This window comes from Dipodomys merriami, unplaced genomic scaffold, assembly GCF_024711535.1.
Source record: "Dipodomys merriami isolate MVZ:Mamm:240054 unplaced genomic scaffold, mDipMer1.0.p SCAF_7, whole genome shotgun sequence".
Lineage (NCBI taxonomy): Eukaryota > Metazoa > Chordata > Mammalia > Rodentia > Heteromyidae > Dipodomys > Dipodomys merriami.
The window spans coordinates 71,996,492-72,011,997 of NW_027206290.1; the positions used below are offsets into that span (position 1 = coordinate 71,996,492).

Below are 15,506 nucleotides of genomic sequence, written 5' to 3' on the forward strand. Positions count from 1 at the left end.
TGAAAGTGGTGCTGTGGCTCAAGTGGTAGGGCTAGCCGTAAGCTGAAGAGCTGAGGGACAGTCCCCAGGCCCAGAGTTCAAGCCCCATGACTAAAAAAACAAAGTGTTCTACCATGAAGCCACATCCTCAGCTCATATTTTTTTCTTAAAATAAAAAAAATAGTTTAAAAACTGCCTAGATTATAAAGTATCTTGGTAAATGAAATATTTTGACATACCTGGTGGGTATATTACACAAGATCAGGATCTCATCTTATCTGTTACCCTATCAGACTGTGTTGGGGGAAAAAAATCATGCTGGTGGGAAAAAACATGTCCACTGTTAAGGAGGAAATGTGACAGAATGTCCCCTGAAGAAACAGCTGTTGCCAGTGGTGGCTCCTGCCCAGAATAGAAAGACACTGTGTATATAGATGATACAACATTCTATGGCAAACTGGACACCAAGTTCCTTACACCTTAATGGTCGCCTTGGAAGACTAAATATGACAGAATCATGCATTTATTCACCCTATGTCCTTCTTCCATCTTAAATGTACCCCCTGAAAGTATTCAACTTAAGTAATTTATGTGAAAATATATCAAAATGAACTTGCTTTGCCATTCCATAGAAACATGAAGCCAGAAACCAGTGGCTCACACCTATAAGCCTATAGGGATCTGGGGATTGCAGTTCAAAGCCAGCCTGGGCAGGAAAGTCTGTAAGACTTTCTTAACTAACCTACCAAAAAAGCCAGAAGTGGAGCTGTGGCTCAGTAGTAGAGTCCAGCCTTGAGCAAAAAAGCACAGGGAGGGCTGGGATGTAGCTCAGTGGCAAAGCGCTTGCCTAGCAAGTGCAACGTCCTGGGTTCGATCCCCAGTACCAAAAAAGAAAAGACAAAAAAAAAAAAAATACAGTTAAAAAAAAAAGCACAGGGACCATGCCCAGATGCTGAGTTCAAGCCCCAGGACTGGCACACAAAAGAAACAAAAAAAAACTTCCTAGAGAAATGACCACTCTTTTTGATTGTTCTTACCTGAAGACCAGGCCAATAGGCTTCCAAGGACTGGAAGACAGGCATGGACACAGTCCCCTTGTACATCTGCACCCACAGGTACCAGTCATCGAAGCGGGTATAATTCCGAATGGCTTTGTTATACTCTGTATCATGGCAAATGGGATAATAAACATACAACTGATTAAGGAGATAAAAGGCCAGCCTTGACCACGGAAGTATGGACTTAACACTTTTGAAACACTTTATTTTGAAATACTAGCCTCAAAGCAGACAAGGATGAAATGACGCAAGTATGTGTGGGGGTCCTGGTGCTGCCATTTTCCCCACTTAAGCCTCAGTTTTTCTATTTGTTAAGTTGGGAAAGTAATGTTACCCACCTCATGGTAATCTTCAGTTACTTATTCACTTGACAAATAAGCAAGAACCTACTGGCTGCTGAGTGGTCAACAAGACAAAGTCTAGCCATAAGGAACTAACATTCCAATGGAAACTTGAACTCATACCTCTTTCCTAGATTAGAAATCCATTAGGGCTGGGACTTTATTCACTACCAAAGCCCAAAACTAGGACATTGTATAATAAATACATAATTTTTTTCTTTTTTCTTTTTGTCAGTTCTGGGACTTGGACCTGGGCACTGTCCCTGAGTTTTTCTCATTCAAGGCTACTACTTACAGCCACAGTAACACAACTAGTTTTCTGGTGGTTAACTGGAGATAAGAGTCTCATAAACTTTCCTTCCTTGGCTGGTTTTGAATTATGATCCTTAGATCGCAGCCTCCTGAGTAGCTAGGATAGAGGCACCCAGCTTAAAATAAGTAATTGAATAACCAAAATACCAAATATACATTCAAATAAATAAGACAATATCATTTAAGTTAGACTCTGCAGGATGAACAGAATTTGGACAAAAAGAAAAAAAAGGACTTGAGGCAAAAAAGGAAAAAAGGGATTCTAGGCAAAGGAAATACCATGTGCAATGGCCAAGTGATAAATCTGGCCACGATGACAAAATGCACATGGATCAATGGCTCTTATAAAAAAGACATAAAGAGGGCTAGGAAGGTAGCTCAGTAGCTCAGTGGTAGAGTGCCTGCCTTGCATGTCTGAGGCCCTTGGTTTGATTCCTCAGCACCACATAAGCAAAAAGAAAAAAAGCCGGAAATGGCGCTGTGGCTCAAGTGGTAGAGCGCTAGCCTTGAGCTGAAGAGCTAAGGGACAGTGCCCAGACCCAGAGTTCAGGCCCCACAACCAGACTGCCCCCCCCCCAAAAAAAAGATATAAAGAGCCGGGTGCTGGTGGCTGTATGCCTAGTTATTCAGGAGGCTGAGATCTGAGGATCACAATTTGAAGCCAGCCAAGACAGAAAAGTCTGTGAGACTCTTCTCTCCAATAAATGACTCAGAAACAACTGGAAATGGCACTGTGACTCAAGTAGTACAATGCTAGCCTTGAGCAAAAGAATCACAGGAAGTCAGGCGCTAGTGTCTCATGCCTATAATTTTAGCTACTCAAGAGGTGAGATCTGAGGATCTGGGCAGGATAGTCCATGAGACTCTTTTTTTTTTTTGGGTCTGGTTGTAGGGCCTGGGTGCTGTTGCTCTCAGCTCTTCAGCTCAAGGCTAGTGCTCTACCACTTGAGCCACAGCACCACTTTCGGCTTTTTTCTTTTTTGCTTATGTGGTGCTGAGGGCCTCATGCATGCAAGGCAAGCGCTCTACCACTGAGCCACCTTCCCAGCTCTCCATGAGACTCTTATCTCAATAAATCATCAGAAAACCAGAAGTGGCACTATGGCTCAAGTGGTAGAGCACTTGCCTTGAGCTGAAGAGCTGAGGGACGTGCTCTGAGTTCAAGCCCCATGACTGACATAAAAAAGACAAAACCCAAAAAAAAGAAAACAACAAGATAAAGAAGCACAGGGACAGTACCCAAGTCCTGAGTTCAAGTCTCAGACCAGCCTAAAAAAAAAAAATAAAAAGGCATGACGAGCCAGGTGCTGCTGGCTCCTGCATGTAATCCTAGCTGTTCCAGAGGCTGAGATCTGAGGATTGTAGTTTGAAGCTAACAAGGACAAGAAACTCCATGAGACTTATCTCCAGTTAACCACCCAAAAGCTTGCTCAAATGGTAGAGCGCTAGCTTTGAGCAAAAAAAGCTCAAAGATAGTACCCATGTAGAGTTTAAGTCCCGTGTTAAGTTTAAGTAAAAAGAAAAAAAAGAAGGCACGAAGAGGTACAGTAGATATCAAGTGGGCAGTCTACTCTGAAGGTAGACTCAGATATCTGAAATAGATTCGGTAGGCACTTGGCAGAAACTGCAAGTTTACAACCCACCGTTGGACAGGAAAGATTATGAAAAAACCCTTTTCCCTGCCCTTTTTTACCCAGGAACATAGCCATGAGCTTCTTATCCTGAAGTAGGATGGCTCCTTTCACCAAGTACTCAAAATAGGAGTCAACTCCAGCACCGATGCCTGCATCCTGGGCCACCCATTTGCCAGTGAGCACATCAATGTGGTTGCCAACCTAGGAGAGAGGGAGAGAGAGGGAGAGAGGGAGAGAGAGAGAAAGAGAGAGAGAGAGAGAGAGAGAGAGAGAGAGAGAGAGAGAGAGAGAGAGAGAGAGAGAGAGAGAGAGAGAGAGAGATTCTCTGAGGAGGGCACAAGGCCAAAGAAGTATCTTTGTCCTGTCCCTCCGTGACTGACCAGTGTGATGTAAGACAAGACAGGCCCCTCAGTGCTTCTTGGACCTGTTACAGGACTGTACCCAGACTTCCTGCACATCTATACAGTGGAGATGTCTCTCATGCACGTTTCTGAGGACTTAATTTTGTACACGGGGCAAAAATAAAGAAAAGTGATTTGGAGTGCTTATGCACTGTTTAGAGTGAGTGTGAGATGAAAGAAGAGAAGTTGCTATACTCATAATCTGCCTCAGACTTCAGGGATGTTGGCTTATGATTCTAATGTCTAAAGATTCAAGTTACACTTCACACAGTTCCATACATTAGCTCAGGAAGGACACCCAGGAAGCTGGTGGAGTGGTTGCTTTTAAGGAAAGGAACCAGATAGCTGGGAACAAGGGCCAGAGGGGACTTCACCAATAACTTTTTTTTTTTTTTTTTTGGTAGTGCTGGGTTTGAATTCAGGGCTTTATGTTTACTAAGCTGGCAGTCTACCACTGAGCCACACCTCCAGCTCCATTTTTCACTGGTTATTTTAGAATAGGGTCTTGCTTCTCCCTCAGAAATGTGCATGACACACAATCTATCTACTTTATAGATCTACCACATCCAACTTCCCTCAACAGGAGACTGAAAGGAACTGATTTGGAACATAAGTCCCTAGAGATACCAATAGAGGAAGAAGGGGAAAGTGAGGCAGGGAAGGGAAGGAAGCATTTAAGAGGTGAGTGATCAAGCAGTCAGTCCTAGGGAGCTGTGGGACTCAGTGTAGAGGACACACCTCAGTGATCTCACTAAGGCAGGGAGCAGTGGGACAGAATATTTATCCACAAGCTCCATCAGCATCAGTCACTGGTTGAGAATTGCACATGGATAGCATTATGTTCCAGGACTTCTAGCTAAAGGTAAGCAAAGCAGGCTCCAGGCCTCAGAGAGGCCCACAGGGACATGGATAGTGGCAGTGGGGAAAAAGGCCAGTGTACACAGAAATAGTAAAGGCCTGGAGGGCATGGCTGGAGAAAAACCTGCCCATGCTGGGCTAACTAGGGGAGATGGGTAAGTCTGCACAGTGGCATCTTCTTTAAGTGGCATTCCTTAGGTGGCTGACTTAGCACCAGATTCTATATAAAATGGTAGAGTAGCTCATGCCTGTAATCCTAGTCAGGAGGCTGAGATCTGAGGATCATAGTTCAAAGCAAGCCCAAGCAGGAAAGTCCATGAGACTCTTATCTCTAATAAATCACCAGAAAACTGGAAGTAATGTTGTGGCTTAAGTGGTAGAACACTCGCCTTGAGCTGAAGAACTGAGGGACAGCACCCAGGCCCAGAGTTCAAGCCCCACGACCGATTAAAAAAAAAAAAAAGGTAGAGTACCAGCCTATTCCTGAATCATTGTCAGTCTTTTGAAGTCACAATGATTCAGTAAAGGAAGCAGTAATACATTAATGTCACTGCTGGAGTAACTGAGTACAGAGAGGTTAAGCTACTTGCCTGAGTCATAGTTTCAATGTGGCAAAGCTTCAGTCTAGTTCTTACTAAATCCGCCGTTATTTCCTGAATACCTTTGGCTCTATTATTGTTAATTTCATTGGACCATTCCTTCAAGGAGCTGACACTAACCTTGGGGATGACCTGATCTAAAATATGCTAACTTGCCATTTATTAACAGGAATTGGAAGAGAAAAGGAAGTTCTAGGGTCAAATAAGCTTGGGGAATGTTAAGCCAAATTAAATAGATCCCTTTATCATTAGATTTTATATCATACTCAAGTTAATTGCAACTCAAAAAAACAAAAACAAGCCAGGCGCTGGTGGCTCACACCTGTAATCCTAGCTACTCAGGAGGCTGAGATCTGAGGATCGTGGTTCAAAGCCAGCCTGGGCAGGAGAGACTGTGAGACTCCTATCTCCAATAAACCACCAGAAAACCAGAAGTGGCGCTGTAGCTCAAGTGGTAGAGCGCTCGCCTTGAGCTGAAGAGCTGAGGGACAGCGCCCAGGCCCAGAGTTGAAGCCCCACGACTGACAAAAAAAAAACAAAAAACAAAAAACAAAAAACAAATCCCTTTGATTGACCAGAAATCCATCTCTTTTTTTTTTAATTGTGAAAATACTGTACAGAGGGGTTACAATTACATGGCAAGATAATGAGTACATTTCTTATCAAGCATTGTAGCCTCCTCCTTTGTTTCTCCTTCCCATCCCATCCTCCCTCTGCCCCCCACCAAACCTCCTTCCCCCCCCTCCACCCTACCAGAAATCCATCTTTCACAGGATAGTCATTCAACATCTCAATACCAGTGTTCTAAGAAACACAGTTTTATGCAAATACTAAAAATAAGGGTAAGATGGGCTGATTATCTACAGTTACTGAGTTAGAGGTATGAAGCATATGACATCCTGCTGGAACTCCAGCAGTCTCCAGACCTTGCTCCCTAATATAGGATGGGCTTTCTGGTTCACTTCCTGTCAAAATATGAATATGGGTCGGTCTAATTTTTGGTATTCTGAACCCAAGCACTAGTCCACTTGTATAACTTGGTCCTTGGAGCTTTGGGCCTCAAAAGCAAGGGCCTAAAGGGCAGACTTGACACACAAAAGGGGCAGCAGCTGACCTACCAGCCCAATATCTGACCGGCTCTCCCAGAGACGCATCAAGGCCACTCTGGCCACATCTTCAAACACGGGGTCACCAGTGAGACTGCTCAAGGTGGCAAATTCCACAATGAAGGTCCCGATCCCTGCCGTACAGGTGACAGGGGTCTCTCCTGGGTTCACGCCATGAAGCAGGTTCACCGTTCCATAGGGCATACCAGTGGGGGTCTGAAAGGCTAAACAATCAGGCGATTGTTATGACTCCACAGAGGAGCAGAGAGGTCAGAGTGGTTTAGACATTGGACTAAAGCTTTAAGATCTTTGCCAGTACTTCCCTCTTGCCTTCTGAGTGGAGTACCTGAGACTGAGCCAGAGACTGGTAAATGTCACACTGGAGGACCCTTAGCAGACACTTAACCCAGATACTGGCAAACACTACTATTGTATTTCTGGCTCCTGCAATAAGGAAGGGACATAGAGAGAGACAAACTCCAGATTGCCACCATTCACATGATCTCTTCTTTAATTTTTTTTTAATACTATATCTTCTAAGGCCAGGAAGATAACTGAGTGTGAAGTAAGCAAGGCTTAAGCTATATAGGGATAGTGAGGTTTAGGGCACATGGACAAGAGTGTGCCCCTTGGAAGCCATTTATATAAACTTTTAAAACACCACTCTGACCAAATGAATTTGCCAGATCCTAAGCAGTCCCAGAGGAGTCAGTTTGAGATTCCTTTTTTAAATAAAGCATGTAAGGGCAAAGTTATTTTTAAAATAAACACAACAACAACCAGGATATAAATTCCTAAGCCATTGATACAGTACAACTCTAATTTATAGGTAAGGAAAATCATGCCTGGCAAGAAGTGATTCAGCCAAGGGTCACATAAGACATCACAAAGAGCAGAGTTGGAAATGCCTGCCCTGAGCCCCACCCTGTGCCCTCAATCCAACTTAATGCTCTGCTTATACCACCCTGTGCTTTCTGATTCAGGGCAAGAACTCAACAACCAGCCCAAGGAAAAATTTCCTCTCCAGGCCAAAAGGTCAAGCAACTGCAGAGTGACCTGTGTGTCACCAAGTTGTGAGCAAAACTCAAAATTTCCAAGAACTACAGGGTCCAGCAACTTTGTTATAGACAAGAAATTCATGGCTTGGCAGGCATGAGGAACAATCAAGGAGAATGCAAGTCACAACCAGGAAGGGCTTGAGGAAATATTTTAGAAAAGGCAGGAAGCATTAAAAAGAAAAGGAATAACAGGGTGCCAATGGCTCAAGCCTGTAATGCTAATTACTCAGGAGACTGATATCTGAGGGTCAGGGTTTGAATCTAGCCCAGGCAGGAAAAGTCAGTGAGATTCTTATCTCCAGGCAACTATCAAAAAGCTGGCAATAGAGCTATGGCAGAAAGTGGTTGAGTGCTAGCCTTGAGCAATCAAAAAAACAAAAGAAACAAAAAAAAAACTCAGGGACAGTGCCCAGGTCCTGAGTTCAAACCCCAGTACACACACACACACACACACACACACACACACACACACACAGACACACACACACACACACACACACACACACACACACGGAATACGTCCTCCTTGACTTGCAATGGAGATGCACAGGTGCTTGCTTTATAATTATGCAAACATATATTTGGATATATTTATAAACATATAAATATATTCCTCCATGCAGAAAAAATTAAGTGACAAAAAAAGATATAAAACTTGAAGCAGAAACAAAGCAGTTTCCTCTAGGGGTGAATCACACAGGACATGATGTTTTCTAGGAGACCCCAGGCCAAGAGACATGGGCTATGAATGAGGCCTGAACCTAATTCACCCGAAAGCCTTGGCTGTCCCCAAGGATAAGAGGCGAATGCTGCATGCTAGGGGTAAATAAGTGAGATGGCCAAGGAGCTAGTGGAAAGCACACTGTGACGTGTTTGGGTGTGAGCACCTCAGACCTCTTCCACACCCTAAAAGGAACACAGTGTCTAGCTGACACTTCAGAGCTCAGCGTTGACTGTCTCTGGACCAAAACACTGAGGTTTGGCCTGCTGCCCTGGACACAGCTTAGCCATAAAATAGATTCCTCTCTGCACAAGTGCCTGTGAAAAGCACTTTCTCCTGTCTGACCTCATGTTAGCCCTCGTACGGCGGGGGTTTTTTTGTTTTTTGTTTTCAAAAAACCCATCATGGGATGGAGGCAGGAATTATGGTAGAGGAAGGGAAAATGAACCATGGAAGGAAGAGTGGCTTATTCAAGATAAAGGGTGGCAGAGAAGAGTCTAGAACCCATAGCTCCTAATGCTCAGACCAAGGCTCTTTCCTGGGACCATTATTCCAGCAGCATATAGGCGTGGAAGGTTGAAAAGCACTCATTCAAACTAAAGGCAAGAACCACGTACCCTCCAGATTGGACCTCAATCCATGCCTGTCAATAGTAATGAAATTATCTTGCCCAGCCTGGCCCATACCTTAGAAGGCCCTGAAATTGTTCAGGACTCTCCTGATTTCCATGGTATCTGGATAGAATACACAGTAGGAGGTAGGAATACAGAGTATTTGTGTAAAATATACCAAGAAAGGTCTAGAGGCAGGCTTAATGGTAGAGCAACTCACTAGCAAGTACAAAGCCCTGAATTCAAACCCAGAAGAAAAAAAAAAAGCCAAGAAATAATAGAAATAATTCAGCATTGTTAATCTCATATTCACCAAGGGAAACAAGATTTACTGGATTTCCTGTTTCCCCCATCTCTGTGTGGTTTTTACCTGGGAGGAGTTTTCGGGCTGCTTCCTCAGCCATCCTCAGGAGAGGTCCAGAGCAGGGCCATCCAGCCTCTACTTCTACTCCAGCCTTCTTTGATAGCAGATGAGCAGACAGGAGTCCTCCTACCACTGCAGGTAACATAAAGTACAACTGTCATTATTCCAAGGTCCAGTCTTTCCCTTGTACACAGTAAACCTTAGCATTCCCCTGGGATGGCTCAGGGGCTAGAGCCACCCAGACAGAGGTACCCTCTGGCCCCACATATTTATACAGTATGAAGTTCACAAAGTTGGTCATAAAGTGGGTCATAAAAATTTGACCATCGGACTTTTTTTTTTTTGGCAGGAACTGCCATCTTCCAGTAATTTGCCAAAATGACGAGCACAAAGGGGAAGAGGAGAGGTACTCGATACATGTTCTCTAGGCCCTTCTGGAAACATGGAGTTGTTCCTTTGGCCACATACATGAGAATCTACAAGAAGGGTGATACTGTAGACATCAAGGGAATGGGTACTGTTCAAAAAGGAATGCCCCACAAATGTTATCATGGCAAAACTGGAAGAGTCTATAATATTACCCAGCATGCTGTTGGCATTATTGTGAACAAGCAAGTTAAGGGCAAGATGCTTGCCAAGAGGATTAATGTGCAAATTGAGCATATTAAACACTCGAAGAGCCGAGATAGCTTCCTGAAACGAGTGAAAGAAAACGACCAGAAAAAGAAGGAAGCCAAAGAGAAAGGAACTTGGGTTCAACTGAAGTGCCAGCCTGCTCCACCCAGAGAAACACATTGTGTGAGAACCAACGGAAAGGAGCCTGAGCTATTGGAACCTATAAATTCATGGCCTAAGAGAGGTTAGCAAATAAAAGATTGCTGAACTATAAAAATGACCTTGAAAAAAAAAAAAACTTGACCATTGATGGGCTGGGAAGTGGCTCAGTGGTAGAGTACTTGCCTTGCATGCATGAGGCCCTGGGTTCGATTCCTCAGCGTCACATAAGCAGAAAAAGCCGGAAGTGGTACTGTGGCTCAAGTTGTAGAGCATTGGCCTTGAGCTGAAGAGCTGAGGGACAGCACCCAGGCCCAGAGTTCAGGCCCCACGACTGACAATTAAAAAAAAAAATTTGACCACTGAAAAAGATGGCTGCCTTCTGAACTCTCTATTGTGGTCCAAGTCAAGGTACTGTTAGCCCTTCTGTAGAAAAAGATATAATCACCCATCTAGTGGGTGGCAGGACTAGGTCTCTCTGATTATAAAGCTCCTGTTCATTACACTCTGCCACTCTAGTTCCCAATGATGTATCATAACTGGTGGAGTGAGGTAGTGGGGGAGATGAGAAAATGCAGTGATTATCTGGTAACTAACAGTAAATAGGTTCTTAGTACTCTATTTGGGTTGGTTATGCAACATTTAGGACTTATAAAAAGACACAAAGGTTCTGTGTCTGGAAATATGGTTAACTAGATACTAGAAATGGCCGGTTAACTAAAAATAACCAGTGACCTTCAGTTTCCCTTCTTCTGGCAGAGGAACAGAAACAAAGGCAGGACCCGGCCAACATGGGGAGTGGATAAAAGGTCCCTGCATCAAGTTGAGACCTGAAAGAATTCTATACTCTCTGTAAGGAGGAATTAAAAATAGACTCTGCACACTTCCCCTAAGGGTATGTACATAAGGAAAATTACATGCCTCAAATCTTAGTGTCCAAGAAAAAGGAAGGGAAACAAACAAAATAAAACTTCCACGGGGCTGGGAAGATGGCTCAGTGGTAGAGCACTTGCCTTGCATGCATGAGGCCCTGGGTTCGATTCCCCAGAACCACATAAGCAAAAAGAAAAAAAGGCAGAAGTAGCGATGTGGCTCAAGTGGTAGAGCGCTAGCCTTGAGCTGAAGAGCTGAGGGACAGTGCCCAAGCCCAGAGTTCAGGCCCCCCCCAAAAATAAATAAATAAATAAATAAAACTTCCCTAAGAATTAGTAACTACAAAAAAAATTTAAAAAAAATAATTAGTAACTACAACCTGTAACTCACAACCTTTTATAGTTTTAATTCATACTAATTGGATAGTCTAAAAAACTTCAAACCTTTAGCATACAGTGGGATTTGATACTTCAAGGCATATGCAGCAATCAATAAAAATGTGTATCTGAGAGAATTTTAATTCATGCAACACAGTCCTCAGAAAGAAATCACACAAAGTCTGGGAAAAGAACTGCCCCTGAACCAACACACTGAGTAAAGCTACTGAATGAAATTTTAAAAATTTACTCAAAGGGGGCTGGAAAGGTAGCTCAGTGGTAGAGTAAAATATACCAAGAAAGGTATGAGGCCCTGGGTTCAATTCCTCAGCACCACATAAGCAGAAAAAGCTGGCACTGTGGCTCAAGTGGTAGAGTACTAGCCTTGAACTGATGGGCTGAGGGACAGCACCCAGGCCCACAGTGAGTTTCGGCCCCACGACACACACACACACACACACACCACACACCACACACACACACACACACACACACACACACACACACACACACACACACACACACACACACACACACACACACACACACACACACACACACACACACTACTCAAAGGGTACAAGGAAACAAAGCATTTTAAGTAAATAAAAGAACAAAACATGTCAATGTTTCAAATACTACAATTATCAGGCACAGAATAGAAAATAATTATGTGCAATATAACTAAAGAAATAGGGTAAGGAATGTGGCTTAGTGGTAGAGTTCAACCCCATGACTAACAAAAAAAGAAAGACTGGGCTGGGCGCCAGTAGCTCACGCCTGTAATCCTAGCTACTCAGGAGGCTGAGATCTGAGGATCATGGTTCAAAGCCAGCTCGGGCAGGAAAGTCTGTGAGACTCTGATCTCCAATAAAACCACTAGAAAACCAGAAGTGGTGCTGTGGCTCAAGTGGTGTAGTGCTTGCCTCAAGCTGAAGAGCATAAGGACAGCGCCCAAGCCCAGTTCAAGCCCCACGACCAACTAAAAAAAAAAAAGAGAGAGAGAAACTGAAATATATTTGTCACAAAAAATAATTTAAAAATTATAAAAAGACCAAAGAGAATCTCTAAAAATAAAATAAAAATATCATTGAAATTAAAAGTTGCATGATTATGCTAGGTGCTGGTAACTCACAATTTATAATCCTAGCTACTCAGGAGGCTGAGATCTGAGGATGACAGTTCAAAGCCAGCCAGGGAAGAAAAGTCCGTGAGACTTTTATTTCCAAAATAACCAGCAAAAAAGGGCAGAAGTAGAGGTGTGGCTCAAGTGGCAGTGGTCTAGCTTTAAGCAAAAATGGTGAACAATAGCACAAAGTCCTGAGTTCAAACCCCAGTACCAAAACACACACACACACACATACACACACACGGTTCCATTAACAGCAGGTAAGCCATAATTGAAGAGAAAATTAGTAGAGTACTAGCCTTGAGCAAAAAAGCTCAGGGACAGTAGGTAAGGTATTTGGCTTAGTAGTAGAGTGCTTGGCTAGTATGCATGAAGCCCTGGGCTCAATTCTTCAGTACCACATAAGACAGAAAAAGCCAGAAGTGGCACTGTGGCTCAAGTGATAAAGCTCTAACTTTGAGCATAAAGAGGCTGAGGGACAGAGCCTGGGCCCTGCATTCAAAGCCCAGGACTGGCCAAAAAACAGCTCAGGAACAGCACCCAGACCTTGCCCCAGGACAAAAAGGACAAAATGTCCCTAAGATACAGAAAGGGACTTGGAGGATACAGTAAGAAAGTATGACAGCCAGTCACCGGTGGCTCACACCAGTAATTCTAGCTACTCAGGAGGCTGATATGTAAGGATCACAGTTCAAAGCCAGCCCGGGCAGGAAAGTCCGTGAGACTCTTATCTCCAATAAACCACTAGAAAACCGGAAGTGGTGTTTCAGCTCAAATGGAAGAGTGCTAACCTTGAGCTGAAGAGCTGAGAGTCAGCGGCCAGGCCCAGAGTTCAAGCCCCAAGATGGACCAAAAAAAAGAAGGTGTGACATACATCTAGTTGGAGCTCTTAGTTTTAATGTTCTCAAACCAAGAATCTAACAGCAATTCTCAGAACCAAGAATCCCAAGCAAGATAACAAAAAGAAATCTTCCTTTACAATTTTCTTCAATTTTGTTTCATGTCAATGAAAGAATATATCTGTACAATTATATTTCTTTTCTTGGTGATACCAGGGTTTGAATTCAGCCTTCTTTTAGTTTTTCACCTAAATTCTTGTGCTTTTGCCAAGGATGGCCTCAGATAATAATTCTACTTCTGCCTCCTACTTCTGCCTAGCTGGGCTTACAGGCATGTACTATTACAGCCAGCTTCTTTTCTGTTTTAAACATTTAAGTATCATTTAATTGAAATATAAGTTTCATTGCACATACAAGTTTCAAAGTACAATCCTGCCATGTAGAGGTTGTCAACTGATGAGTCTTCAAGATAGTTCAAAATAAGGGCGATGGTAGCCTCACAAGAAAGCCTGCTAAAACTGGGTATAGTGGTGCATGTCTGTATCCCAGCACTCAATAAGCTGAAGCAGGAGAACTGTGAGTTCCAAAACAGCACGAGCTGTTTAACAAAGTATTGTCTAAAAACAAAAAAGAAAACAAAAGCCTGACAAAAATATTGATCCTAGGATTCAACACAGAGATTCTGATTCCTTAAGCTTAGAGTAGATCCTATACACTCAATTTTAAAAAATATTCCCTAGAAAATGTACTCAAGATCACCTTACTCATGTAACTGTACCCCCTCTGTACAGCATCTTTACAATAAAATAAAATTTAAAAAAATATTCCCACGTGGTTTTGATGAGTAGCCACATTTGGAAACTAATGCCTGAACTGTACTGCCTAGTACAATAATCACTAACTAAATATGGCAAGTTAAATTTAAATTCATTGAGGTTGTAGGCTCCAGCTGCAGTAGAGAAACTGCAAACCCTCAGAACACTGCCCCCCATGGTTATTAGCCACTAACCAGGTAACACAGACATAAAACATATCCATCTTCACAGAAAGGTCTATTAGACAGATAATAATAAGTACCAAGAAGGCAGGGATGTCTTCTTGTTCACAGCACCAAATACATGTTATTTATGTGAACAAATGTGACGAATTTCTTTCTAGCCTTTTTGTTCTCTGTTCATTTTCATTTCTGAAACTGATGAGAGATCATGACCCCCCTCCCCCCTCCGCCCTCCAGGAAGTCACAGGTGCTCTGAGGCAATGTTTTTGGTGAATATCCTGGCAGGGTGTGTCCTGAAAATTCTATTTACCATTTCTTTGCTTTTTAATGCGTGTGTGAGTGTGAGCGCACACACGTGCACATACACACACACATGCCCCAGTACTGGGGCTTGAACCTAGGGTCTTGTGCTCTTGATTGGCTTTTTTGCTCAAGGCTGGCACTCTACCACTTGAGCCACATCTCCACTTCCAGTATTTTGCTGGTTAATCGGACGTAAGAATCTCACAGTCTTAGCTGGGCACTGGTGGCTCACGCCTGTAATCCTAGCTACTCAGGAGGCTGAGATCTGAGGATCACGGTTCAAAGCCAGGCCAAGTAGGAAAGTCCATAAGACTCTTATCTCCAATAAACCACTAGAAAACCGGAAGTGGTGCTGTAGCTCAAGAGGTAAAGTGCTCCCCTTGAGCTTAAGAGCTGAGGGACAGCGCCCAGGCCCAGAGTTCAAGCCCCATGACCGACAAAAACAAAAACAAAAACAAAATTAGAATCTCATAGTCTTTTCTGCACAGGCTGACTTTGAACTGGGATTCTTGGCCTTCAGGGTAGCAAGGATTATAGGTATGAGCCACCACCACCTAGCACAATGTTTTTTTCTTTTCTTTTTCTTTTACTTTTTTTTTTTTTTTAGACAATTACACGTTCTCTTCCTTCTAAAAGCCCCAGAAGGTAGCCTTACCTCTAATGTTGGTTTCAAATACAGAGGCATTCACATCGATATCAAAGTCCACATTGTCTTGGAGCACTTCAACCACTCTTTGGAATTCAGAGATATTCCCCAAAATCTGGAAAAAGAAGGAGACCTGACCAAGAGGCTCAGAAGAGGCTGGATTTAGAGGTGAGTTGCTATGCTAGTGGCCCTCACTCATTCAATTAATACCTCTAGTTTCTGTCCTAACAACAACAAAAAAGCCTACCAAACTAGAGATCATCCAAAAACCCAATATCAAGCAATGGTTAAGTAAATTCCTACGTATGTAGCCATTTCAATGGATCCAATATAGCCAACTGCTAATGGCTCACACAGGTAATCCCAGCTTCTCAGTAGGTTGAGATCTGAGGATTATGGTTCAAAGCCAGACTGGGCAGGAAAATCTGTAAGACTCTTTATCTCTAATAAACTACCCAGAACACCAGAAGTGGTGCTGTGACTTAGATGGCAGAACACGAGCCTTGAGCACAAAGAGGCTCAGAGA

General features: G+C 43.2%; 2 protein-coding genes across 3 annotated transcripts in view; one reads left to right on the forward strand and one right to left on the reverse strand.

Annotated features, from left to right (window-relative positions):
* The window catches only part of Edem2 (ER degradation enhancing alpha-mannosidase like protein 2), a 29,957-nt gene that overhangs the window by 8,062 nt on the left and 6,389 nt on the right, over window positions 1-15,506 (reverse strand). The window contains exons 4-8 of one of the 2 annotated variants that reach the window (XM_070007138.1): window positions 14,990-15,095; window positions 9,049-9,174; window positions 6,301-6,512; window positions 3,384-3,525; window positions 1,017-1,141 (exon numbers count right to left, since the gene is read on the reverse strand). In XM_070007138.1, the coding sequence (XP_069863239.1) occupies window positions 1,017-1,141; window positions 3,384-3,525; window positions 6,301-6,512; window positions 9,049-9,174; window positions 14,990-15,095 (711 nt within the window). The remainder of the gene's footprint in view (window positions 1-1,016; window positions 1,142-3,383; window positions 3,526-6,300; window positions 6,513-9,048; window positions 9,175-14,989; window positions 15,096-15,506) is intronic. The other variant, XM_070007139.1, reaches the window with a different exon arrangement.
* LOC138816773 (large ribosomal subunit protein eL21-like) lies at window positions 9,421-9,906 on the forward strand. The gene has a single exon (XM_070006840.1). The coding sequence runs from the start codon at window positions 9,421-9,423 to the stop codon at window positions 9,904-9,906; it is 486 nt and encodes a 161-aa protein (XP_069862941.1).